The 26,033-nt window shown below is 56.0% G+C and overlaps 1 protein-coding gene across 1 annotated transcript in view; it reads right to left on the bottom strand.

The window, feature by feature from the left end:
* Positions 1–3,077: 3,077 nt before the first annotated feature.
* Positions 3,078–26,033, bottom strand: part of SND1 (staphylococcal nuclease and tudor domain containing 1) — a 414,504-nt gene continuing 391,548 nt past the window's right edge. Inside the window, exons 17-24 of the mRNA XM_059171771.1 lie at positions 19,052–19,240; positions 12,899–13,037; positions 9,343–9,466; positions 8,406–8,475; positions 7,282–7,395; positions 5,533–5,736; positions 3,792–3,836; positions 3,078–3,685 (exon numbers count right to left, since the gene is read on the bottom strand). Of these exons, the coding sequence (XP_059027754.1) occupies positions 3,620–3,685; positions 3,792–3,836; positions 5,533–5,736; positions 7,282–7,395; positions 8,406–8,475; positions 9,343–9,466; positions 12,899–13,037; positions 19,052–19,240 (951 nt within the window). The 3' untranslated portion in view covers positions 3,078–3,619. The remainder of the gene's footprint in view (positions 3,686–3,791; positions 3,837–5,532; positions 5,737–7,281; positions 7,396–8,405; positions 8,476–9,342; positions 9,467–12,898; positions 13,038–19,051; positions 19,241–26,033) is intronic.

Genomic DNA, 26,033 nt, shown 5'->3' with positions numbered 1-26,033 from the left:
CTGGGGCCTGGGTCGGGGAGGGCGGATCGCTGCGCGTGGTTCAGAGCTCCAGCCTGGAGCCCCACAGAGCAGAGCAGCCTGCTGGGTCAAGGAAGTAGCTGGAAATGAGGCCCAAGCATATTCCCTGGGAATGATGACAAGGTACTAGCCAACCAAGACTCATATGCCATCTTCCCCACCTGCTAGCAGCCAAGCTGTCCAGGGGGAGGGTGGCGGATGGGCCCCCAGCCCGCCTCCCCAGGCTGCGAGCCAACCCAGTGTAAATATTATTATACTCCTACGCATCTGAAGGACGTTAATTATTAAAACACATGCCACCCAGGGTAGTGCACTGTAATTAGGTTCAAATTAAATTAGCATCCTCTTGTAATTAGGACATCAATAACCACTCTTGAGGCACCAGTTCCCTAGCCCCTCCCCGATGCTTCCCAACATTGGACTAATGCAAGAAAAGGGGTCCACTGACTCTCCATGGGATGCAGAAATAATCAAAACCATAAATAAAGCAGAGGTAGTTGCACAAACCCTTCTTTCCACCTCCCAGCTCCCACCACCCTCCACCTTCCCTACTGGTCCTGTTCACTGGCAAAGAAGGCAGACAAGGGTTACCAGGGAGGGTCTTGGGTGGTGATAGTTTCCCTGGTGGCTCGCCCAAACTCTGGGCTCTGATGCATCAGCCCTCAGAGACTGGGAAACTTCCAGAGCCTGTTCAGAGCACAGCAATGCTGCTTTCATGCCACCTGTTAGCTTGTGACTCTGCCCTCCTCTGTGACACCTTCCCAGTCACTGGGCAGGGGCCTTAGCCCCTGGTCCTGGTGCACTGGCCACTGCTGTGGCTCCTTCTGGAGCTTTCAGCATCTGCTGGTGGCTCCAACTTGGCCTGCACGCCCCCAGAGCCTACAGAGACAGCCTTAGCACCTACTGGACTCAGTGCTGCCTGGGTCTTAAACCGTGCTTGGGGGTTACATGGATGGATGGATAACAGGTGCTCAATAGGCTTTGGGGTTCAACTGGAAAGGGGGATGGGGGAACATGTCTCGTAACTCTGGCGGGGGTAGGAACTCTGGACAGGTTTTTGGTGCCACTGACTGAAGAGCTGGTATTGACTGGACTCAGCTATGTACAAAAGGCAAAGCCTTCAATGCACCCGTGCGTGGAGTGCTCCCGAAACTCGGCCCCGTGTGCGCCTGGCTCTCGGCACCACAGTCCCAGCCCCGCCCACACAGAGCCCAGGAACCCAACAGACATGATGGGGGAGGAACTGAGAGGAAGTGGCAGTGGCACCCTCCAGCCCAGCAATGGTCTGGCCTGGGTTGAAACCAGCCTGGGAAGAGAAAGAAAAGAAGTAGGAAGGTGCGGGCATCATTTCAACTGGAGAACCACGGAGGGCTTATCCTTGGGCACAGACGTAACCAAGGCAACCGTGGAGACAGTGAGCCAATTCCAGACCCTTTTGCGAGAGAGCAGGCTGGCATCTTGCCCCCTGCCCCTTGTACTCACGGGAAGTACACGCCAACCCACCTCTTGACCCCACCAGGAGGCAGAGAAACCAGTAAGGCGATCATTCTCTTCACGACTAGCCTCCACCACGCATGACCAGAAAACGTGAGCACCCGGGGCGTGGCCTTGTGGGGGGCATGGGGCGGTGGGGCAAACAGCTTCTCCAGGAGTGAGACAGAAGGGGTCCTTCACATGCCTGCTGACCTCTTGGGTCCCATTAGGGGCTGTACGAAGTCATGGGAAACACAGTTTACTACTGGACCATAAAGGGTCTGATTCAAGGACCATAAGCTCTCGGTCCGGCTAACCCAGAGGGATTCTCAGGCAGGTAGAAATGGGAGTCCTTGAGAGGAAGGGAGCAGCACATGGATTTCTGGAGATTCCACTGCCCCAGTCCCTTCTCCCCTCAGCTAGCTGGAGTACACCCTGAGTTCAGGAAGTACATATCCTTTTCCCTAAAGACAGGTTCTGGGTAGAACCCCATGTGAACCCTGGGCCTCAACAAGTGGGTAGAAGAGCAGAATTCCCAGGAACCAGAATATTCTGGGGCCCAGGACCTTTGGTTTAGGGAGGAGAGCTGGCCAACCAGGCCCCACCACCTCCCTTGACTTTCCCCAAGGTCAATGGGACCAATCTTCATGGCAGCTTGGAGTGCCACCCCAGATTGGAAATGGGGGGCCAAATGTGGGGCCACCAGGAAGAGGTGCCATGTTTCACAGGAATATGTGCCTAGAATGGGCAGGGCTGCTCAGGTAAGGCTGTGGGGCTTAGAACAGGCAGATCCCCCCGACAATGGGCTGACCTCTCCGTCGCACACCTACCTCCTCTCCCTGGCACTCCCCCAGCTGCACAACAGCTTCCTCACTGCGCACCACAATGGCTGCTCGAGCTTCCCGCCTCCATCTGGGGCTAGGAGCGGCCTGGGCTTTCTGACCTTGGTGGCCAGCTCTACCTTGAGGACCTGGGGGATACCTCATTAAGTCAGACAGCACAAGAGCTAACCTGGAGAGAGAGGGTCTCCTTGGCGAGCAGTCGTGACCCCCTTGGACCCACCCTTGCACCCACCGTGTTCTCCGACTCCATTTGCCAATGAACACACACTTCAGGAGCCGGTCAGACACCGAGGCCCCTGCTCTTAACCCACGCTGTACCAGCTTCTCTGGTGGTAGTCTTCACTCCAGCCACAGCAGGACAGGGAAAGTTCCCTCCAGCCCCCTGCTGGGGCTCCAGCAGAACTTGGCCAAGGACAGGATCGGCAACTCTCTGTAGGGGCCTGGTGAGACCGAGCCCAGCCTCCCACTTGTGGCCAATCCTGGGCACTGCTTGCCGAGCTGCTCAAAATCTCCCAGGTCCTTGAGGGCGGCCATGTGCAATGGGGTCTGGACTGACTGATGAGTTCAGAGGGAAGATCTCCAGGCTTCTGCCTGACGGCCACGCCACCATCACACCTCCCAGGCCCCTAGGGCTGAGGCCAGGCGTGCAGACGACTGTGCTGATGGTCACTCAAGTGCCCCAGTCTCCTCCTGCTGGGGCTGTCGAGATCCCACATGCTGGACTCCACCATGACCAAACAGGGCTGCAGACAGCAGGTACTATTTTATTGGGCCTCGAAAGCTTTAAATACAGAAGTGGGGAGGGCTGGCAGGGGGCAGATGTAGACACGCTGGCATCTGAGAGCAGACGCATCAGAGGAATCACATAATCAACAGCTGGACAGAGCTGGGAAGGAAGGCAGTCTGGGATAGATGTGGGGAGGCAGTTGGCAGCTGGCCTTAGGGGGTCAGGATCACGCCCTACATTAGGACAAAGTCTTTCATGTTTCTTCCTGATATGAGGGCAACTTAAAAAAAAAAACCAAATAAAAATATAAAATCAGCTGGAAGAGACTGTGGACAGCAGTTCCTGTCATCTCAGAAGACAGTGGCCTGCCCCCTGAAAGCCTTGGGCTCCCCCACTCCACCTCTAGCCCAGATGCCACCCCACAAGACATTTTCATACACGGAAGCAAAGCTGGACCCAATCTACACCCCCGATCTGGGGTCTGGAGCTGAAGACACCCTCCCTGCAGAGGAGGAGGTACCGGTGTGAGCGGGGCTGAGGGCCAGGCCCGCTTCCCTCCTTAGCGGCTGTAGCCAAACTCATCAGCGTCATCGGCCCGGAAGTCTCCATAGCGCCACAGGTTCAGCTGTGAGAAGGGAGAGAATGACCGTGAGGGAGATGGGACCCGCTGGAACCCCGGGACTAAGCCCTCATTTTAAGCTTCCCCTGGAATCCTTGAGGTACAAACTCACCCTGGCACTCTTGGCTGACTCCTGGGCATTCAGGTACTCTGTGATCTGGAGGGACCAGGGAAGAATGGGAAGTCACAAAGAGGGCATTTGCAACTGAGCAGCTGGAATGACCCCAGAGACTGCTGGGGCTGGTTTGCATCTCTCCCTTGCTCAGCGGACTGCCAGCTTCCCCAGAGTAAAATCCCAAGTGCATTGTCACACGGTCCTCTCTGGGGTTCCTTGCTTCTTTGTGCTGGCTGTTCCATCCGCCTGAACTGCTCTCCCTTCGGGTTCACCTGGCTACCCCAATCACCCCCCACCATACTCTGGATTCCCTTGATTTCTATGTTCTTTTTTTCTGTTGCATTTTTTTTTTTTTTTAAAGATTTATTTATTTGACAGAGAGATACCACAAGTAGGCAGAGAGGCAGTCAGAAACAGAGGGGGTAGCAGGCTCCCCGCTGAGCAGAGAGCCTAATGTGGGGCTCAATCCCAGGACCCTGAGACCATGACCTGAGGCTTAACCCACTGAGCCACACAGGCACCCCCATTGCATTTATCTCTTATCAGTCAACTTCACTGATTTAGTATATATGTTTTTGTCAACTCTTGCTTGAACATAAGCTCCATAGGGCAGAAATGCTGTCTCTTGTTCATGGAGATACATAGGCCCTCAATACATGCTTGCTGAAAGAATGAATCAATGAATGAATGAACACCTGTAGGGTGTTTATCTCAGATACCAGGCAAAGGAATGTTCTAGACACTAGAGACATTACGGGCAGCTTTACAGGGGAGAGAGTGAGATCTTAAGCTTCCACAGGGAAATTGAGGCTAGCTCCCAGGGCAAACTCAAGACACTGAGGGTCTCCACTGAGAAGACTAGGGGTGTCATGCTTCTCCTGTCCAGAGGAGACACAGCAGCAATTCACACTGGGATCTTGTTCCAAATGAACAAGGATGGTGGCCCTGTACAACCCGTGCCACAGACCCACAGACCATGAAAGAGAGAGGCCTGCATAAAGACGAAGTGACAGGCACCATGGAGCGAGAATGAGGCTTTCAGCTGGTGTGCTCCTCCTTCCTCTCAGAGGGTGCGTGGGGAGCAGCTCGGTGCCAGTGCCGTGCTGGCACAGGCTTCCCACCAGCCCGTCCTGAGGGCGAGAAGACAGTGCAGGCAGTCCCCAGCTGTCGGCTGTGGGCCCCTCGCAGTCCAGCCTGTGAAGCAGTGAAGCCTGTGGTGCCCTCCTTGTCTCATGATGGGGAGATTCAGGCCCGGCCCGGCTCCATGCCCTGGGGGCTTTGCAGATAGGCTGGAGGGCTAGAGGGGCAGTCCTTTAGGCCCCTTGTCCTAGTTGAATCTGGCTCCAGGTGGCACTGCGTGCTAGCAGCTGGCTCCCGACTTGGGACTTTTACGTTAGAGAAAAGGAAGTGATAGAATGAGGCAGAGGCAGCCGCAGGCTGGGGCCCTCCCCAGGCCACCCCTGGGCAGGCTTTCCAGCCTGCCACTTGGGGACACCCGCAAAGGGACACTTCCCACTCTAGCTGATAGCTGCATTCTCAGTCAAGCCTGTGGCCAATTAATTTGGGATGTAATTAGCTTTTTTTTTTAAACCCCAACAAACCCAAATCCATTATCTTTCCCCAGCAGGAGCAGCAGGATTGAGGTTTCCCTGCTCTTTCACTGGCTCTTGGTGCAGCCCTGGCACCCTCTGTGATGGCAGGTGGAGAGATGCTAGGAGCCGGACCTTACATTACGTACCACTTTCTGGAACTGTTTCTCCTTGCGCACTTCCACCATGACCAGTCCCTCCTTCACCAAGCCCAGCCCGACGTCCCCCTTGGAATCAGCAAACTGCAGGGTGACGTGGGGACAGCCAGCGCTCAGGTGTTCCACATTGAGCAGGCACTGAGTGTTCTGGATATCCCGCACCACACTGTCCACGGCATCTGTTCGAGCATCCTCCTGGAGCAGAGACACAGGCAGGTTAGTGGGAGAGCGAAGTGCGAGCTTTAAAGACAGCCACGTGAGCCCCGGGTCCTGTTCATGGACCTCCAAGCACGTGTCCAGCAGGCACCAGCATCTCATTTCCTGCTCAAATCCTAACGAGTAAGGAAACAGCCTCTGGACAGGAAATGCCCCCTCTCCCTGTCCTGTCCTCTCTTCCCGCCAAGCCTATCTACACATATCCCATCCTTGTCACCCACCTGCCTTGTGTCTCTGTGAAAAAGTGGCTTTTGTCCATCCAAAACTCACCACCCACTCACTGCCTGGTCCCAATCGCACCCCCACCTCTGCAGGACTGTGCCTCAGCACCATGAACCCTCACAGTTCCCACTCGTGCATGCACTGTCCTCTCAGGCTCTGTCCATGCTCATGTCTCCCTATGCTTAGAGACTGCCCTTGACCTATCTTGTCACCCTCTTCTCCTGCTGTCTCTCTTCTGCCCTTCAGATTTCATGAAAAGACAGAACATTTTAGGGCACGGATTCCTACCCCACTGTGCCCCTTAGTGCCCTGCGTCTGGCAGCAGCCCCACATGGACTGTTCGGACTGCTCGCTCTGAGCTCCATGGACCTCAGCTGGCGCCCAAGCTGAGGGGACCAACCAAGCCTTAAGCCTGACCTCCCTGGGGAGCTGGACACTGCAGACTGGGCTCCCTGCTCTGGGAAACTGGGTGGCTCTGCAGCCCCGAGCCCACGTTCTCCTCTCTGGACACACATTCTGCTCAGGTTCTTCTTTGGATCAGAGAAGGCCAGCACTTGCGAAGTTTCCCTCTCCTCCACATCCTGTCTTCCACACACTCGCCCTGTGTGCGTCCACCTAGCTACAAGTCCGTGATTCGAGGTCTTCTCTCTTTCCAAGCAACACTATCAAGCCGCCTGGGGCTCCCACAGCCCCTGATCTGCTCCTTTTCATCCTAGCATCTTGGCCAACAGCATCATAGCCACGTTAGAAACCCAGTCACCTTCGGTTTAGCATTCCCTGCTCCCCACCCCAAATGGCACTAAGGCCGGGCCCCTCTGACGTGGCCCTGGTTTGACTGTCATTGTCTCTAGCCTGGACTTCCAAGTGCCACGGTTTCCTAGGACTCCAATCAGTCTCCGACGATGGCCCCTGAAGGAACTTGCAGAACCAGAGCTGCCCATGTCAACCCTGCTGAAAACCCTGCCCCATCCCCAAGCCCCGACATCTCTTTCCATTCTCCTCTCGTGCCACTGCCCACAAGGTCCTGGACTCCCAACTGTGTGGACGGAGTCTCTGCCCAAAGCGCCTGGGCCCACTGGGCCCATCCATCTAAAGAACCAGTTCAGACGCTCCAACGCCGCCACCTCTGTGCACCTTCCCTCAGCTTCCCCCGTCACTCCCATCTCACTGACAGACCACTTGTCACTGCTTCCAACTTCTGGCATCAGTGGCTGAATGGAGGGAGGTAGACAGGGAAGATGGGAGAGAGGGAGGGAAGGAGGGATGGGGGAGGGAGAGAGAGGGGGAGGTGTGCAGACTCACGTCTTGGGGCACCTGGATGAAGGCAAAGGCATACTCTGTGGCTTGAGCAGGCAGCACACGAGTGCTGAAGGCAGGTGGCAGGGTCCCCAGGCGGGTGGACGGCAGGATCTCTCTCTGCAGAGGACAGGTCAGGCCGGCAGCATTACACACTCAATGCCCCATTGTTCTCACAGGGACGACTCCTGTGGCTGGATCTCTGGAATTCTAACTTGGGCCCCCTCCACGACTCGCTCCTGCTTAGCCCTGGTTGGTGACGCCCAAGGCTGGCGCGCTGGCCCCGCAGCAGGTGGGGAGGCAGACAGCCGAGGCTCATACCTTCTCAACCTGAGCCTGGGCTTGGCACACCTGGGTGCTCTACTAAATAATCAGCTTGGTCCCTGGTCTCCAACCATGATTTCCATTTCTCTCCAGTGCCTTCCCTCTGCAACATGGCTTCCTGGAATGCTTCTCCCACAGGCTAGGGGGTGCTCTGCTGGGAAGGCACACCGAGACAAGGGTCCTAACAGTCCCTCAATGTGGCAGGACCCCTTCTGTGTATTTCCTGGTAGCAAGTTGGGAGCAGGGCCCCCAACTCTGGGCTTTGGCTCACTGACCCTCAGTGCTAGTCCTTGTGGAAAGTGGACAACCTTCATCACACCACAGGAGTGGCGTGGTTCCAAACTACAACTTCCTCTCCTGCTTGCTGCTTTCCCCACAGGGAACCTCCCAGAACTATTAACAGATTCCCAGGCCCAGCCCGAGGGGGCTTTTCTCAAGGGTGCCAGTCACTTTGCCCCATTGTGATTTCTCAGCAAGCCTTGGTTGGGGGCCCAGCGCACAGGCACCTGGTCCAGCACGACCAGGAGCCGCAGGGACTTGAGGGTCTCCATGGGCCTGCTCTTCACAGAAGCTGGGCAGAAGAGCTGGGTGTGGTGGGTGTGGCTGGGCACTCATCCTTGGGGCCTGGAAGGGAGACTTCTCGGAGTCCAGTGGCCTATTCCACCAACAGCAGAGCTGCCTACATGCTCACCATTCTGTCAACTGAGGGGTCAGGGCTTGTGGGGACTTGCTCTAGGGGACTACTGTGCAGCCCCCCGGGGCCTCTTGTTTGCCTAGTCCTCCACCTCCCGGTCCCCCACACTCACGTTGCCGTAGTCAATGTAGAAGACGTGTACTTTGGCGGGAGACTCGACTTTTTCCACTCGGGCGCGGTACCTGCAACGGCAGCGCGGGCAGAGCTCAACGGACAGCCCTGCCGAGTCTGGCCACCCCGGAGCCTTAGCAACAGCAGGGCAGGGGCACGATACCGCCAGGCCTGGGACTCAGGGTGAAGAGCCATGGGTGTCATGGAGGGCAGTTCTCAGACTCCACGAAGGCCCAGGCTTGGGGTGCTGCGGCCACCCCCTAATGGAATCAGAGCATAGCTGGGAGCAGAGGGAGGGAGAAGGGAGCATGTGGAGCAGATTAATGTGTCCTTGGGGCATAAAGTAACAAGACTAATGACTAGATTGATGTCTGCTGTTTAAAGCCAGCACACTAAACAGCAGCTGTAATTAGCCAGCGGATCTGTCTGGGAGGCCGCGGCAGGGAACACATCCAAGTCACTTCGTCACCCAGGGAAGGCCGTGGGCCCTACTCTTCTTGGTTGATGAGACATAGTGACCTTCTTGCAACGTGTGAGTGCCCCTGCTCATGTCCCAGACAGCTGGGGTGGAGGGTCGGGTGGCGGGTCTGGGCTCACTGAGAACCAGTCTCCGCCCTCCCCACCCTATGTGACATCATTTTCCCTGTGTGGGGCGAGGGCTGTGTCGGAGAGTCTCAGCCCGCCACAGCTCTCCCACCAGAGCTTCCCAGGAATAAGGAGAGACACCGCTTGTATACTCCAGGCTTCCTGGGCTGCGGGCAATGAAGAGGGCAATATGGGAGAACCGCCAAGGTCAAGCACCACTGCCCATGGAAACCAGGTTGCTAAGGCAAATGCCTCAAGTCTACCGGGTAGCTCTGCAGGCCTGTGTCCTGAGCACAGACCGGCTATTGCTGCTGCTTAAGACTCTCTGGTCCGCTCGGGTCCCAGTGGCTTACCACTCTCCATCTACAAACTTGGCAATGCAGAACTCTCCCCGGCGGGGCGCGTAGGAACCTTCAACAGGAGGATGGCTGGCAATGTCATTTCGCATGTTCTCCATCAGCTTCTCCAGCTGGGTGCCTGCAGGGGACAAGGGAGTGAGCCCTGGGTTGGGGAGCAGGCAGGACATGGTGCTGTGTAGGGCTGGTATGCCGTGTTCCATAGGGAAGTCCCCTATGGTCTCTGCTCAAGAGGGTCATGCTGTCCTCAAAAGTGGGAGGAGGACTTGCTGACACTGTGGGCTTCAGAAGCACACAGTTTTCCTTCCAACCTCAGCTCTCCAATCCACTGGCCAGGCCCATGGAAGCCGCTGGAAATGTTCCTGGGCTCCACTTGAGGTGGGTGAAGTGCGGGGATGGGGAGCCGGGCCCGTGAGCCTCGGCCACCGTGGGCACGGGCCATCTTACACCTGCTCCTGCAAGCACCAGCCTGGCCTGGGCCACAGAAGTGATGGCTGACAACAGTCACTCTCTGCCAGTGTCCCCGGGGGCAAACCTAGAGAGGTAGGAGGGGCCACATACAACCCTGCACAAGGAAGGGGCCTCAGACTCTGAGCCACGGAAGATGAGGAGCAACTCAGGGAGCAGGACCCGATCTCAGTATATTTAGCTTGGCCACTCTGACCTTGCTCACCACGTGAAGTATGTGCAAAAGCAAACTTTGCTACTGCCAGGCTGGGGTTCCAACCACGCCCCCCAGCTCAGTGGCCATTTTGGTTGGGCAGGGGGAGAGGCTCCTTCTCTGCTGCTTGTCAGCTGGTGATCACCAGGCTTGGCAACACCCTGGGTTCTCTCGGGTTCCCTGCCTTGCTCCTTTCTGCTGTGTCCCCCATCCCCACTCCACTAGGCATCAGTCCCCAGTAACTTCCCTTTTCCCTCCAGGTTGGCCCCGATTCTAGGTCTGCATCAGGACTGCTGGGGCCCCTTTGCTCTCTGTGGTAAGGGTAACTGGATTCCTGTGGGGCGGGTATGGGGTTCTCCTTTCCACCTCCGGGGCCCAAAGCCACACTGTAACAGGTGCCTAGCACATGCTGGCTGTCGGTACGCTTGTCACAGCTGGCCTTATAAGCTCCTTGTCTGGCTTATGTTTCTGCCACTATGCTGTGAGCTCCTTCAGGGTATAGCCCATCGTGTACTTGGTCCTGTTCGCTCTTACAAGGCCTAGCAATTGCCTGACACATGGAGGGTGCTTAAGAATTCAACTGGATTTGGGGCACCTGGGGTGTCCAGTTGGTTAAGTGGCTGCCTTCGGCTCCGGTCACGATCCCGGGGTCCTAGTGCTGAGCCCCACATGGGCTGCCTGCTCAGAAAGGAGTCTGCTTCTCCCTCTCCTGCCACCCCCACCCCCTGCCTGTACCCTTGTTCTTTATCAAATAAAATCTTATAAAAAAAAAAAAGAATTTAGCTGTATTGGAGATGCACTCTGTGTGGCCCATGTGCACAAGGGATGTGCCCACTCCTGGGCCTCTGCAGGGGCCACTGTCCCAGCATTCAGGGACCTTCGTTTCAGAACAGGGACTTTTAGGAAGCAGCTGCCCTTCCCCTCTCCAGCAGTAAACCCTCTACATAGACAAATTCTTCCTATACTTGGTCTATTTTTATTTATTTATTTATTTATTGCTCCAAGGCAACAGAAGCAGACTTTGCCTCCTGCAAACAGGTCCTTGCACTGAGCCTGGCTGGTCATTTACAGCTAATGGCAATGCTTTCATCATTTCATTAGCTCCTTCCTGAAGGCAGGCTTTAATTAAGAGAAGAGACACAGGGTAAGAGGATGTCCCCCAAGAGAGGATGAAAGGTTTCTGAAGAGGGAGGCTGTAGATGCTGAAGTTTATTTTCATGGATTTTATGAAACCAACTGAGGTCAGGTTTTCTCTGGGGCCCACTGCGGCCCTCCAGGTAGTGGGACATAGGCCTCACTCCCTTCTCCAGTTTTCCAAGAATATGCGGTTGTTCCTTTGGTTCCTTTTCTCCCAATTTTCCGCCTTGGCCACTACTTGCTGCAGTGCCCCGGCTCCCCACAGCTGCCAAAGAGAGCCAGGCAGGCACAGGGCAGGCACAAGAAGCCTCTGAGATTACCTCAAGTCCTCGAACCCTCAAGTTCTCTCTCCTGAAGACTTCAGGGCCCTGTTCTTAACCAAGGTGGGTCCTACCCTGCAGGATCCAGGGGCCAGGTAAGAGCCTGCCGGGGAGCCGTCGTACACTGGGCAGGGTTTTCTCTGAGTTCCCTGTTCCCTGAGCTTCCTGAGGTCCCTTCTTTCTGGCTCCTGGGTTCAGAATTAGCTCTCCCTCCTGCCTGGACAAGCATGAAGGACCCCTTTCTTTGTCACACCACCCAAGACCCGGGGGGCTGGGCCACTTCTCAGTAGGACTGCAGCCGACCTCAAGGGAACCGAATGCTGAAGGCTCATCAGTCCATCTCTAACCCCTCCTCAGCTCTCTCCCCTTCCAAGCAGAGCCAGCCCAGAGCTTGGGAAGGTTGGTTTTTCTTGGTGACCTAACATGGCCACAGACCAGCTGCCTGGGAAATGTCATTAGAGGGAAGTGGCTGAGACGAGGCTGACGAACTGGAGGGGTTGGGGGGTGGGGCACAGGGGGCTGGGCAAGCCGCAGCCTGCCTCCCACAGGGCTGCCTTGAGGGCCAGGGACATCTTCAGGCCCCTCTGCCTTGCAAGGATCTGGCTCCTTGGACCCAGAGGCAGCTTTAAGAGCTTTTCCCTCTACCCTCAAGTAAAATGGTTCCCTGTACAGGGAGTCAAGGAGAGGAGGGACAGAAGGGTAGAGAGAGCGAAGGGAGTGGACGTGGGAAGTTGAGCCGGAAGGGCCACAGGGCCCCCCTGCCAGAGTGGCCTCTGTCACCCTCTGTCCTCCAGAAGCCTGAGGTGTCTGCTGAGGTGATCCAGGCCACCGTGCACAGGACTTGAGGGCAGGAGCAAGGAGGAGGATGGAGACAGAGGGTCCTTCAGAAAGACTGCCCGGGGATGACTTCCCCTAGAGCGGAAGCCTGTTTCCATGGCAACTGGCTACCACTCGGGGCTATGGTAACCTCTAGAGAAGGAGAAATCCCAGAGAAAAAAGCCCAGGCTCCTCTCCTCTCCTGCTGCCTTCCCAAGGAAGCTGAGGGGGAGGAGGGTTAAGTGATGCTTGGTTTGTGCTTCCTGACCATAGGAGACAATCTGTTCCCTGCTTCCTGACAGACTCCAAGGGCTACACATCCCAATGCCTCGCCCAGCCAGGGGTGTCTGAGAGCAGAACAGTTCTCCAAGGATCTCAGAGTACCACCCAGACAAGATGGGTCACCTCACTGGCCTACAGAGGCCCTACTGAGCCTTGTCCACTCCACGGCAGGAAATGCCCCAGGGCCGAGAGCTGCAGCAGGGCTCGGGGAGGGGCGGCAGCTACAGGGTCTTGGGGAGAGGCCCTGGGAGCGGATTGTGGGGGTTGGGGGCGCCTGCGCCCTGCCCTCCCACTGAACTGAGGGGGTTCTGGAGGCGGGCTGGGCCAGCCTACTCACCGGTCTCCACATCTTGCACGTAGAAGTGCAGGTCATCAGTGATCTCGGTCACGAACACCGGTTTGTAGCTAGCCGAGCGTTCCTCCTCCAGCACGGGCGCCACCTCCTCCACCGGCTGCTCCTCGTAGTGGGCCCAGACCTGCATGGGGGATTGGCAAAGGCGGGGGTTAGGAAGCGAAGCCAAACAGGACAACGGGGAAAGGGACTTTGGGCACGTGGAGTCACCCCTGCGGTGAGTGAATGTGGAAGTCCCCGCAGGACACTCACATCACACCAAGCTGCCCTCGAACTCTCTTACTCTCAGTGGGTTAGGACAGTGCTCTGAAGTTCTGGTGAGTCAGGTCTCAGATTCGGGCAGGGAGCTAAAGCAACTGGGGAGCTTATTAGAAATGCTGGTACCTGGGTCTCAATACAGGCCTACCACGTTAGAATCTGTCGTGACTGCACTTACGAAGTAAAGTAAACCAGAGCAGGCTCCTGGGCAATCTCACACGGAGTATGAGAACCCTGGAGTCCCCACCTCCCTCCCCCGACACCACTCTGCAGGGGTCACTCTGAACTCTCCAGGCCCTAGCACTGTCCAGGGCCTTCCTGCCCCTGAGACTCTCCAAGCGACAGCCCTGGGCCGTGGAGGGGAGGGCTTGTCACTGTTCGAGAATGCCTTCTCTCAGCAACTTCTCCGCCTTCATCTCAAGCAGGTTGCTCTGACCCTAGTGCAGAAGCTGGGCCACTCCCCTCCGTCCTCACTGCTCCCCTCCGCCTTCCCTGCTCCCCACTTTCCCTGGCCCTGCCTGTCAGGGCCGCAGCAGCTCCAAAGCGGATTCAATGTGACAGCCTGTCAAGACCAATCCTGCGGCCAGGAGATTATCCTGGTAGTGACGCCTGTCAGAGCAGCAGAGGGTGGGGGGCTGTCCCGCTGAGCACTGAGAAGAGGGTGAGGGACAGGACCACCCACAGGATCCCACAGGCACACAAGAACAGGGGATGATAAAAGTATTAGCCAAAACTTACATGTGTCCTAGGTGCCAGGTGCCATCCTAAACATTCTAAGTAGTAATTCACTGAATCCTCACAACAACCCTTTGACTAGGTATTAAGGTTACCCTGTTTTACAGACGAGAACAGGAGGCACCCAGGCTTGCTAGAAGCAGTGGAACCAGGGGCTGAACCCAGGTATCTGGGTGCTAGAGATCTTCTAGAGGGCATTCTGGCACTGACTGGGCCTCCAGAAACAGAGGGCAGCACCGAGCAGTGGGAAAAGTTGTGGGTGGGAGCCGTGGGCTCCTGTCCTTTAATCTGCTTTTTCACTTTAGTCCAGCCATGTGCCTCCTGCATCTCCTTTTCTTCCCTTGCAAGGTGAGCCAGTCTGACGCCATGATCACTCAGCTGACCCACAGCTCCCCGGATGCCATGTGGAAGCAGCCGAAGGGCAGGAATGTTAGATTTGCTGAACCTCCTTGGGTCACAACTGCAAAGGCCATGCTCCTGCCTTTACTGTGGTATAAGCATTCTTCCGCTAGAAGGTAAGGCCAGGGCCCTGAGAACTGGAATGAGCAACAGGGGCTGAGCCCTGGGGAGGCCACCAGGGAGTGGCTGAGGGGGATGGGGGAGACTCATCCGGGTGCAAACCTTTGCCAGCCACACACACAGCAATGCCCCTGCCTTCTGCCTTCTGGGGCTGGGCTCTGACCCACACAGCTCCTGCCCATGCTCACCTACTCCCAACACAGGCCCCGCCACAGCTACTTCCCTCTCCAGCAGCAGCCAGACATCTCTGCTTTCCACATGCCCGTGCCTGGTTGCCCCAGGAAAGGAGTTAGTCAGATCAGAGACTCCTGGCTGAAGGGGGTCTCCAGCTTTCGGACTTCCCGGTGAAAGGGCCTCTCCAATTGGAGGCCATGGCACAGACTGCTGCGGGCACTCCGGGGGATAAGGGACAGCCGCAGTGACTTCTGGGACCGCTAGGAAGTTCCCCAGGGCAGTGACTCCTCAGTCAGTGACTCCCAGAGTGGGAAGCTCACTGCGGCTGAGACACAAGACTGCCAGCACTGCCTTAGAGGAGCAGAAGCCAAGTGCACCTCCAACCCCCACCATGGTCAACCCCCCCAAAACTTCCCCACCCACTTGGCTCCTCTGGCTCCTGGCCTTCCTGGTACCCAGGCAGCTCAGGAGAGAGGGGAGGGGTGCTCTGCGCTTGCTCCAGAGTGGGGGCTGGGTCTGGGAGCCATTCTGGGCTCCAGCCTAACCCCGCCCTGCCTCCCTCCTTGGAGGGGAAGGAGGCTCCTCAGCAGTGTTGACGAATTGGGAACAGACTGACAGGGTGAGAGCAAAAACTGCTAATGACTCGTCAAGTGAAGGCGCCTTGGGCGACAGCATCAGGTTTCCTCCTGGGGGGAGAAGGGTGGAGCTCCTCCTCAGCAGGCAGGCGGAAGGAGGGGACCAGCAAGCTTGAGGTCAAGGACGGTACAAACAAAAGCCCCCCCCCAAGCCCCCCCAGGCCTCCAGCCCCCACCAGGAGGGTCCTGTGACAGGGTCCTAGAGCTCCCTGGGTGCTCGGAGGAGCACAGTAGGGGCACCCTGCTGGCTCCCAAGGTGAGAAGACACCAGAAGCATGAGGCAGAGAGCTGCTCCTCAGATAAAGGAACTCCATTTCTAAGAGAGGGCTGGTTTGGCCCCTCAAATAGGAGAGCACTGCAGGTTTCCCTCAGGAGGTGGAGGTGACCATCTATTCCCGGGGACTTGGCTCCCAGCAGCCTGGGCATGCTGGTAAATGCAGCTTGGATAGGTGGCTTTTGGTGGCAATGAGTCAGTCAGCAGAGAGGCTGCCCACCCTTGGAACAAGGGCATCTTTTGCCCATATTGGTTATTTTGCCCTTCTGCAGAACCGGGGCAGGGAGGGGACAGACGCACTGGCTGGCACCTGCGAGATGGGTGCCACTTCCCCCACAGCCATGCCCAGCCCTCAGCTCAGATCCCTGACAAGGAGCTTGTTTTGGGGAGTTACCAGGGGGATGCTACTCATCCTGGGCCCACGGGGTGAAGACAAGGCAAACCCAAAGACCCCTTCCAGGGAGAACAGTGATTCAGTGCCTGAGGGCTCTCCCTGCAGGCTCTGGGCAGATGGAGGAGCTGGGGAAAGATCTGCACAGCCAAGATGCCGAGCCGAGGACGGGACTCTGGAGCTGAGAATGCTCTCGGCCTTTGGTGGAGCCAAGCCTGAGCTGGGCCTCAGCAGCCGGGCCCAGGGACGCTGGTAGAGCCACCCAAGAGGGACCTGCTTTGCTCCGGGACCACCTCCGGGCCGTGTTAGTGTGGAAAGGACTTTCCCAGCCAGCTCCTCTGATTTGCGGTAGGTCTATGTTCAGGCTGGGGCCAGATGGCACTGTGTCCTCTATAACCCTTCTGGGGCTCTGGCTACAGACCCGGGTGGGGAATGGGCAAGGGCAGCAGCTCCCTCATCTGCTCCATTGCTGGTCTCTCGTGCAGTTCTCGCCCTACTTGGGTCCCCTCGACACTGTGGGGCCAGGTTAGGAGCACAGGCTGTCTCTTCTCCTGTCATCACCCATCCTTGGCCCTCCCTCTTTCCTATACCTCCTCCCCAGCAAGCCCCAGGATGATCCTCCTGGCAGGAGATGAGCTATATGGACTGAGGCTCTCTCTAGTGACTAGAGGCTTTCCTTTCTAAATCCTCTGGAGCCTTGGGAGGCTCCAAGGGTGGGGCTGGCAGGGGGCCAGGGCGGTGAAGGCCTTCAAGCTAGCGGTGGGAAAGGCAAGTTCAATAAAAGGTAATCAATGGCCAATGTAGCCCCGTGCAGGGCCCTGCGGGGACAGAAGGGAGGCTGGGGAGGGAGAGCAGTCCTGATGCCTGCCCTCTGTGGCTCCGGTCTCTGTCTCTGTCGGTTAGAGCCACCCAGTATTCCTGGAATAGGAAGGGATAACCCAGCTAATGCCCTGTAGAGGAAGGGGAGGGCCCAACCAGCATCTCTTCATGAGGAGAGGAGTCTGCAGGGCACAGGAAAGAATGAGGCCCAGCAGGGAGGCAGCCAAGTTCCCAAAGCTAAGAAACTAGCATGGCTCGCTTCCCCTCAGATGGACCCGCTCACGGATGCGCACACACACAATCTCATTTCCCGAAGACTTCCGCCTGGTCTTGTCTCACAAAAGCTCTCAGTATTACCTCTCCTAGTTAGCTCACACATACCACCACGATCTCTTAACCCCACACGTGCCTGTCTCCAACAGCGAAGATAGCTCTCCTAGGGTCGCAAGCGAGGCAAGGTTGGAAATCCTGGGGACACCTCAAAATGCAGTTTGCTGTCCTCCAGCTGGCTACCAAATTCTCTGGGTCCATCCAATTCTGAGGGGTGCCACAGGGCTCCACACATGCTGCTCCTGGGAACCAGCCCCTCACCAGAAGAGGCAAGCCACACTAGGTTCTGCCAGGATCATTGAAGACGATGGGGTGTGCGGGAGAGGGACCCAGGAGGCCGGCGGGGCCTCGCCCTGAGAGTAGCGCACTGCATTTTAACTGGACTGGAATAAAAACACGCAGCCTGTGAAAGTAAGTAATTACTGATGATTACTCCTCACCATCATCATGAGGACCCAGTGGAATGATGACTTGGGCTCTTTCAGACAAATCTAGTAAATAGTGAAGCCCAATGTAACACCCAGCAAGGCACCCATCCCTCCCCCTCAGGTCAGATTGTCCTCTCTGTCTTCTCCTGGGTCCCTCCTGGGCCTCAAATCTCAGAGAGCAGAGCCTGGGGGCAAAGACACTTTCAGAGTCTGAGCCTCAGGGGCCAATTACCTCCCAGCTGCTAATTCTTCAGCAAGGTTCAGCCCTTTCCACACCAAGGCCCCAGTACCACGTGGGCACCTTCCCCTGCAGCAGGCAGAGGATATGGGGGTGGCAGCCTTAAGTTCAATTGTCACCAAGAGGAAACCTAAGAGGAAGCTTCTCTGCGGTAGGAGCTCAGGTTGCCCGCTCCCTGTCACTGTATGAAGATGGGGTTTAATGTGAGCAGCCCTGAGACAAGGGGGAAGCCTCCTGAGAGGCCTCCTGCGGGCCTAGTCCTCTAAGGCATGAATAGCCCCTTTCAACCAATCCCAAGCTTTTTGGGTCACCTCTCTCTAGAGTTCTTCTACTCCCATTAGGGTTGGTCACCTGCCTTCACCCCCAGGGGATGGGAAGAAAAGAGATGCAGGCGGGCATCCCTGGGCCTGGTTCCTGAGGGAATGCCATTGGGAAGAGGCTAAGGGAGGAGGTGGCTGCTCTGGGTTGGAAGAGAATGAGGAACCACGGGGCCCTGAAGCCCCCGACTCCTTTTGGCAGGTGTCTGGGCCTGGCTCTAGGAGGCGAGCTGCAAGCCAGATGGCTGCCCCATGGGGAAGGAAACGTTTGTTCCTGGAACAAATTTATGGCTCAGCACGGCTGTCCCATGAAATCCTCCTCGAGCCCAGAGAAGCCCTGACAAATTGGTGGCCAGCTGATTTATCCCCATTATTAGGGCCAGGCTGTAAGTCAGTGGTGACAGGCTGAGTCGGGGGGTGCGGAGCCCTGCTCCCACCACCAAACCACTGGGTTCCTTAATCGTCCATTTGTTTCCAAAAGCTGCTTTCCAACCCACCCCCCCTGTCTTTTCAATGCACTGTCTGCAGAGACTGATGTGCTATAAATCTGTTGTCCTAACAGTTTTATGCATCTCCTGGGACAGCTTCTGAAATGGGCCTCCCTGCAGGCCCTTGTGAAGGCAAGTCAGAGTGGGCTGTGGGTTTCCCGGTCACTCTGAGGGCACCGAAGGAGGGCTGGGGCTGGTGAAGGGACAACTCCCCAGTCTCCTGCTCACCAGAGGCTCCCCACATCGTTCCTCTCATGGCTGCAAGGTCACCTTCCAGACGTGGCTCTGCTCCACCAGAGCAGGCCAACAGTTGAGGACACCTAAGCTGGCAGCCTTTCCCTTGGTCACGTGTGGCTCCCCATGTGGGGTCTGAGATCAACACCCACCAGGTTGCCTCAGGTGGGGGATGACGAAACCGCTCTGTTCCCCATGTGGGGGCTGTGGTGTTTCGGCAGAGGAAGGCGAGAAGAAGCCCCAAGCTCCGGGATGGCCCCTGCCTCCTCCACAGCCAGGCCCAATTCCACACCAGTACCTTCTCTTTCTTCTGCTTGGCGGTCTCCTCGGCAGACAGCAGGGGCTTGTAGTAGGCGCTGCGCTCTGCCGTGAAGTGGACCTTGGACAGCGCGTGCTCCACCAGCAAGACGGACAGGTTGGCGCTGTCAACATGCAACCAGCCAATGAAGTTGCCAGCCTTGTCCATGCTCTCCACCTCCACCTCTACCTGGGGAACAGAGAAAGGGGGAGAGTCAGCCTGCGGGGGGAGGGGCTCAGGAGGGACCAAGAGCAGGAGCTTGTTGGAGCTGTGGCACTGCTGATCTTCTTAGAACGCTTGGCCTCACTTCTGTAAGCGGGATCTAGGCTCTCTATCCTCTCACAGCCCAGAATTATCCTTACGGAAATATCCCTGACTGAGCGACTTCAAAACTCAGCTACTAGGGTACAATCAGCATCCCTCGGCTTGAGCGAGGGAATTGCATCAGCCGTGGGCATGTGTGAGCGCAGCCTGGGGGTCAGGAGTGAGAGAAGCAGCAGACCGGAGCTGCCCCCAGAATGTCTGACTCTTCTTCAGCACCCACGCACCCAACCCAGCTCTTCTAGCATGAAAGGCAGGCCCCAGGAGCAAGGCAATCCCCAGGAAGAGGGGCACGTAGCTGAGGGAATTACAGCTCAACAAAGGTACTACAAGTGGCTGGATGAAAGCCAGGTGAAGAGAGGAGGGGAGGGGGCAGGTGGGTGGAAGGAGTGCACATGTGGGCGGTTGAGGGGTGATGCCAGCAGGAGGCTGCCCCTGAAAGGGAGCAAGGGGAAGGGTGACCTCACAGCCATAAGCCCAGGCCTTGGGGCCGTGGGCTGGGGTTGACCTCAGAACCCTTGGGGACCCCTGTGGGGCTCAAGAGCTTCTGAGCTTTCTCCACAGAGCGCCTTCCTGAGACACAGGACCCCAGACACAGTCCTGACTCTGCTCCCCCAAGAGGGCGGCCTTGATGCCACAGCCCTTAGGGTGGCTGATCTGTTCCCACCTCATGAAGGCAATGGACCAGGTAAATTTCTTCTTTGATTCTCTCCTAACCTCCTCTTTTCTCTGCTAAAGGGGCTTGTAAAAGCCTTTGCTGCCAAATATGAAAAACTTGTATTAATTTAAACAGCTTCAAGCTCGATTAAGCAATAAAATGAATGTCTAAATACCTGGGAATTCTCTGAAGCCTGGGCTGGAGCCTGCGGCAGCAGCCCAGGCCAGAGGGTTAGAGAGGCAAGTGGGGAGTCATGTGGGTGACAGGACACCCTTTAAGTAGACAGAGGTGGCTTGGCCATGTGGAGAGAAGGCTGTAGGGAGAAAAAGAAGGGGCAGGACCAGGGAGGCAAGGCCCCGGCCTCTCCCTATCCTTGAACACCCTCTTCTACACCCTACTTAATTAAGGCTTACAGTTAACCTTTGAGTGGAAATGCAAGTTCAACACTGCCGGAGTACGAGTGTGACCGAGAAGCAGACAGGAAGAGTTTATTAGAGCTAGATAACAAAGATACTCTATAGGGCCATTCCAAGTTGACTCTGTAGGTGGGTACATAGGCCCCTATGCCTGGACCTCTTATCTTTCACCATGTTAGCAGCCAAGTGTCCTTTCCTGAAACTGACAGCTGCCCTGCTTGGGCACAAGACCTCCCTCCAGTTCCGAGAAGCCTGTGGCGGGCCAAGTGGTTGTGACAAAAAGCTTGATGGTCACCTGTATCATTCCTCTTGGGGTCGGACTGCTAGGATGGAGGCAAAAACCTCAGAGTTGGGTTGATGAAGCACCCGGGGAGTCTAATGATGCTCACTCTGGAAGGTGCCCACACTTAGATCTCACCCCACCAAGCAAACCCCACAACCCACACCTCCCTCGGAGGCTACCAACCACATGCCGGCCTCCCAAGGGCTCATACTAGTGGGAGACTCTGGTGACTAGTAGCCATGCCTGGGGTCAGCGCTGTCAACTCTCTTGGCAGATGAGCATGGCCTTCACACTTACACAGCCTCTCCCTGCCTGTAATCGATATGCTAACTTGGGCTTGACAGGTCCCTGCGCCCAGCCAGCAGCTGAGGAAAAGAAGTCTCTAGCCTTGGGCACTGCCCTCCTGCTGAATCCATCTGGGGTTAGAAAGGGAGATAAAGCTGTAGCCTAGGGATTTCCGCTTTCCCTTTTATTATGGCTGCTGCAAATATTGCAATTTCTCAAAGGCACTCAGGGGAAGGTGGGCTGGGCTCAGCGAAAGGATGGGGCTACTTCAGAGTCTCTTGGTTTGTGACCTCTCTAGCCAAGCCCTGTGGTGTGTCTATCCTTCTGGGTACACAGAATTCAATGTGAAGACCAAAGTCTTAACCCTTCTCTAGTTCTGGGAGAGCTTCATGGTCAGCAAGCAGAGGGTTAAGCATGGTGCTCCCAGGCTGGTATGTGTTCATCACGGTTCTCTTAGATTGACGGCTGGGGATTTGTGCCTTGACAGTAACATTTTGTGGGCCAATGTCTGTGTATGCTCTATTTCTCTGATCAACTTTAAGATTTGTGTTCTTAATATTTTCTCCTCCCTCTTTTTTTTTTTTTAGACAGATTATTTATTTGAGAGGGGGAGAGAGAGAGAGAGAGAGATAAAATGTGTGTGTGTGCGTGTGTGTGTGTGAATGGGGGTGGGGCAGAGTGAGAGGGAGAGAGAATCCTCAAGCAGACTCTCCATGGAGCAGAAGCCTGACTTGATCCCATTAGCCCACTGAGCCACCCAGACATTGATATTTTCTCTTAACTGAAAAAAATACATATAAACACATACTCCTATAGAGATACACAGATACAGTTGATTCTTGTTATTTGTGATAGTCTATAAAGTTACCATGAACACTGAACCACTGCTCCCAGGGGAAACACAGGATCAGGTTCCTGCAAGACTCTGGTCATGATTTACCAATACATAACCTTCTTCTATGCACGTTTTTGCTTAAAGATACCTTATTTAATATATACTGATGATCTGTTACCATTGAACTAACAGCCAACAGCACTAGAACTCATGCCCGAATGAAGCTTCTCTAACATGTGTATTTTCTCCCTAAGGCCCACTGCAGCCTTCCTATACTTCGGAGCACCAAATAGCACTTCGACACTCTGCCGGGGGGCCATTTTAAACTGCACACAGGAAAAAGCACACATCAGAAAAAGGGGGAAACGCGGCACTACAGAGACGATGGACAAGACACCTGTTGCCCGGATGAGAGCCGAAACAAGAAGGGGAACACCGCCGTCTGCGACCTCGGCTGGGAGCACGCTCTCCTGGACACTCAAAGTGTTCGCCGCTTGGATGACCAAACACTCTGAGTACTGATCTGGGGCTACAAGTACATTTCAGTAAGTAAAGTAAGTGAACTTGCAAATATGGAATTGTATGTAATGAGGACTGACTAGACAGAGACCCACGGAAAGCTCTTTCCTACCAGTTTGCCTCAAACTGAAGACAGGAGTGAGGAGAGGCTCCTTCTGGTCAGACACAGGAAACCTCTTCTGGGTTCCTTCTGCCTATTGTCAGTATTAATGAGACCCACTGCTCACCGAGTGTTGTGTAAACTGCAGAGTCCCGCTCTTCAGCAGCACAGAGTGTTTCAGGGAGAGATGTGGACGCAACAGCTTCCCTTGGGAGGCCTCCAGCGACGGCAGGGGACACCAGGGAGCTCACGCCTTGGCTGACTATCAGGGACTGCCCCAATGTCTAATTTGTGTGTGGACCTTTGGTGTGTGCACGTGTGAGCTGATGTGGCCTTGAGGGCACCACAGAATGTGTGTACACGTGGACACAAGCAGTGTCAGTGGGGAACCAATGGGAACCTCTTCTCTTCCTTCCCCTCCTCAATGTTCACACTGACGCTAAGGCCTAGGAAAGCAGGGCTGAGGGGAGGAGAAGGCCTCCTGAGAGTCTACGATGGGGACCACAGCATTTCGCTGGGGGAGCAGCTGGGGGAGCATGAAATAGCAGGCAGCCTAGATGCCTTGAGGTCAGGCCCACTGCCGCCTCCTAGTACCTCTTCACTGCGCACCCCTGCGGGTCTGGCCAGCTGCCAGTACCTCTTGCCCTCTGCCTGAGGCCGACAGAGTGGGTGGGGATTCTGAGGTCTGAACTAGGCCCTATGAGCTGAGCTCTTCCAGCTTCAACACCACCCTTCTGTGAAGGCTTCCCTAATCCACCCATGTGAATCCCTCTGACACCTGTGGGCTACCCCAGCACTGAGGGGACAGCATATAGCACAGAAGTTCTGAGCGCAGACTATGGAGCTAGACTGCATCGGTTTAAATCCATCTACTAACTGCAGGACCTTCGCCAAGTCACTTATCTTTTCTGTGTCTCTGCTGTAAGACTGGGATTGCAATATTGCCTATCTCAAAGGGTTTGTTCCGATTAAAATGAGCTAATATAAAGATACTAAGTACTTACAAGAGTACTGGATGCATTAATGTTTCATCATTGTCATCGACTTTTTACTTTGTAGTAGGAGAAGCGGTTATTTCACTTCCAAATGTCTTTAATTGTCCAGCTAGACTGTCAGCAACAAGGGGAACAAAGCTTGTTGTATACTCTGAATCTTCCCCAGAGCTGGGTGTACCGACTGGGCAGGGAGGTGGCAGGAAGACCATGGGTCTTGGAGTTAGACAGACCTGGGTTCAAATCCTAGCTCTGGCTGTGAATTTTTGGGAAGAGATGACTTCTTTTCTCTCCTAGCCAGTTTTCTTCTCCATAGAATGAGAAGCGGGTCCTATGTACTAAAAGAAGTAACACAATCTGCTTTCTCTTCCCTTCATCTACTACTGGCCAGCAGGGGCCCTGCTCAGGCTGAGCCCCGTCCCCTTAGCTCTCCCCCACCATCCAGCAAAGCTTTGGGCTTCTTAAACCCTGGTAGCCTCATGCAAAATACAAAATGGAGGGAGGACAAGTGGAAAGAGCTAATGTGTGACTGTCCTCAAACCCAGCTGCACAAGCAGATGCCTTCCTGCTCAGTGGTGGTGGTGGTGGGGGGTCTTTCTCCACCACAGGACCAAAGTTGGGGGGAGTGCAGCCCAGCCAGCCGTGGTCGGAAAGGAGCCAGACACACTGGACTTGGCCTGTCGGGGGGCTGGGGCGGCCAGCAGGCCCTGCCGCCTCGCAGTGGGACACGTCCTCCTGCTCCCAAGCACATTAATGTGCCACTAATGAAATTGTTCTGGCTTATTTACCAAATTAATACAAACGGCACAGGCTGTTAATTTGCATGTCTCCTAATTACTGAGGAAGAGCTCCCATGCCCAGGCAACACACACCTCAGTGCCCACCCAGACAGGCTGCGGTCTCAGCCTTCCCAGTTGTGGGTGGGTGAGGAAGGGGAGAAGGGAAAGGAGGAACGGGGAGAAGCGGAGCACCCCCAGCTTGCTCTCTGTGGCTGGGAACGCATGAGGGAGGGAAGGTGTAGTGGCCATGAATCCGTTTCCCTGCCTGTGGTCCTTTCCTTAGTGGCTGGAGTGCCTTGGCCCCCCAGAAATATACTCGGTCCCTGTCCTGCTCCCCTCCATGAATGCTCCTTCTTTCCCTTGTCTGGATTCTATCTGACTTCTTAACTTAGGGATTGCTTCAGTCAGGCAGGTGGTGGGGTCTGAGTCCTCCTCTCTCAGCAGTGTGGCACATTCTGGGCCTGGGGGACACTGCGGGGCCGGAACAGTGCAGGGGGTCACAGGAAGGGATGTGGAAGTCAGGCAGGGGGTGAGGGCCTTACAGATACTACTCCTCTCCCTCAACTTGTTCTGGCCCTTCCCAGCCAATGGGCCTCAGATTCTGAAATCTTATGTAAAGTGTGTGTGTGAAGGAGAGAGAGGTGAGGAGAGAGAGAGGGAGGAGGGAGCGAGGGAGGAGGGAGAGAGAGGGAGGGGGAGGAAAGGGGGAGAGAGAGAGATCAGTGAAAAGGTCACCATAAAACCACAGAGGAAATTCTGCCGGCCCTGGGGGTTCATTTAGCTGCCCTACCTCTCCTGATCCAGGAACCAGATTGGATGCCTGCTCTTTCCAAGCCTGGGACAAAGCTGGAAAGACAAAGGTCCTCCTGCAGCCTTCTTTGGGTCTTGGAGAGAGGCGGGCCAGGGGAGGGAGAAGGCAAGCTTGACTAAGGCAGCTCCTTGCTGCCCCGCCCCCCCCACCCACCCAACACTCAGGACAAAGAAACTTTGAAATGTGGAACAGAGCGGAACACATGGCAGGGGGCTGCAGGCTCTGGGAAGTGACAGAGGGCAGCTGTAGGAGGTGCAGCGCAAGAGGGGATTTACTGGCAATGGGGGAGGGCAGGAGAGCCTACCCATATGTACCCACCTTCCCTTTTTCTGTGTGTCAAGAGGAGGGAGAACAGGTTCTCTCTCCACCAAGCGCCCGGCCCCAGCTCTGGGCACAGGGCCCGAGGCAGCACAGGAAACACTGCGTGAAGCCAGCCCCTGAGATTGGGAGGCTTTGGGATGCCCCGGGAAAATAGCCCAGAGGATGCTCCCTCCTGCTGGGGAGGCGCCCCCTCAGGCAGAACAGGTGAAACCGGGCAAGCTGGAGTGGTGGCACAGGCCACCCCTGCCCCCTGCCCCCTGCCCCCAGGCACCTGGAAATGAAGACTTCCGGTGCTGGGGAAGGGAGTGGTGGGGGAACAGTCCGCCAGTTCCTCCAGCAGGTGGGGAGCAGACTGCTCTAGGCTACCTTTGGGGAGGCGACCTCAGGGGCCTTAATGACAGGCAGAAGCTTCTATCCTTTCCACTTGCTTTCTGGCCACAGGCCCGCTTGAAATACCCCCAGAGCCATCAGCAACACGCATGGGGCAGAAGCCTGGAACTGGGAACAACAGGAAAGCCTAGATGGGAAAAAGCCACTGAGGAGCAAAGAAAAAGCCAATACAAAGCGGTAGACTGGAGCTATGATCTGGGCTGGGGATGGGGGGGTGGGTTACATCCCCTCCAGGCTCAGTTTCTTCATATGCAGATGAGAGCAGAACCGGG

This window comes from Mustela lutreola, chromosome 4, assembly GCF_030435805.1.
Source record: "Mustela lutreola isolate mMusLut2 chromosome 4, mMusLut2.pri, whole genome shotgun sequence".
NCBI classification, from domain to species: domain Eukaryota; kingdom Metazoa; phylum Chordata; class Mammalia; order Carnivora; family Mustelidae; genus Mustela; species Mustela lutreola.
This window is presented reverse-complemented; position numbering and strand designations above follow the sequence as displayed.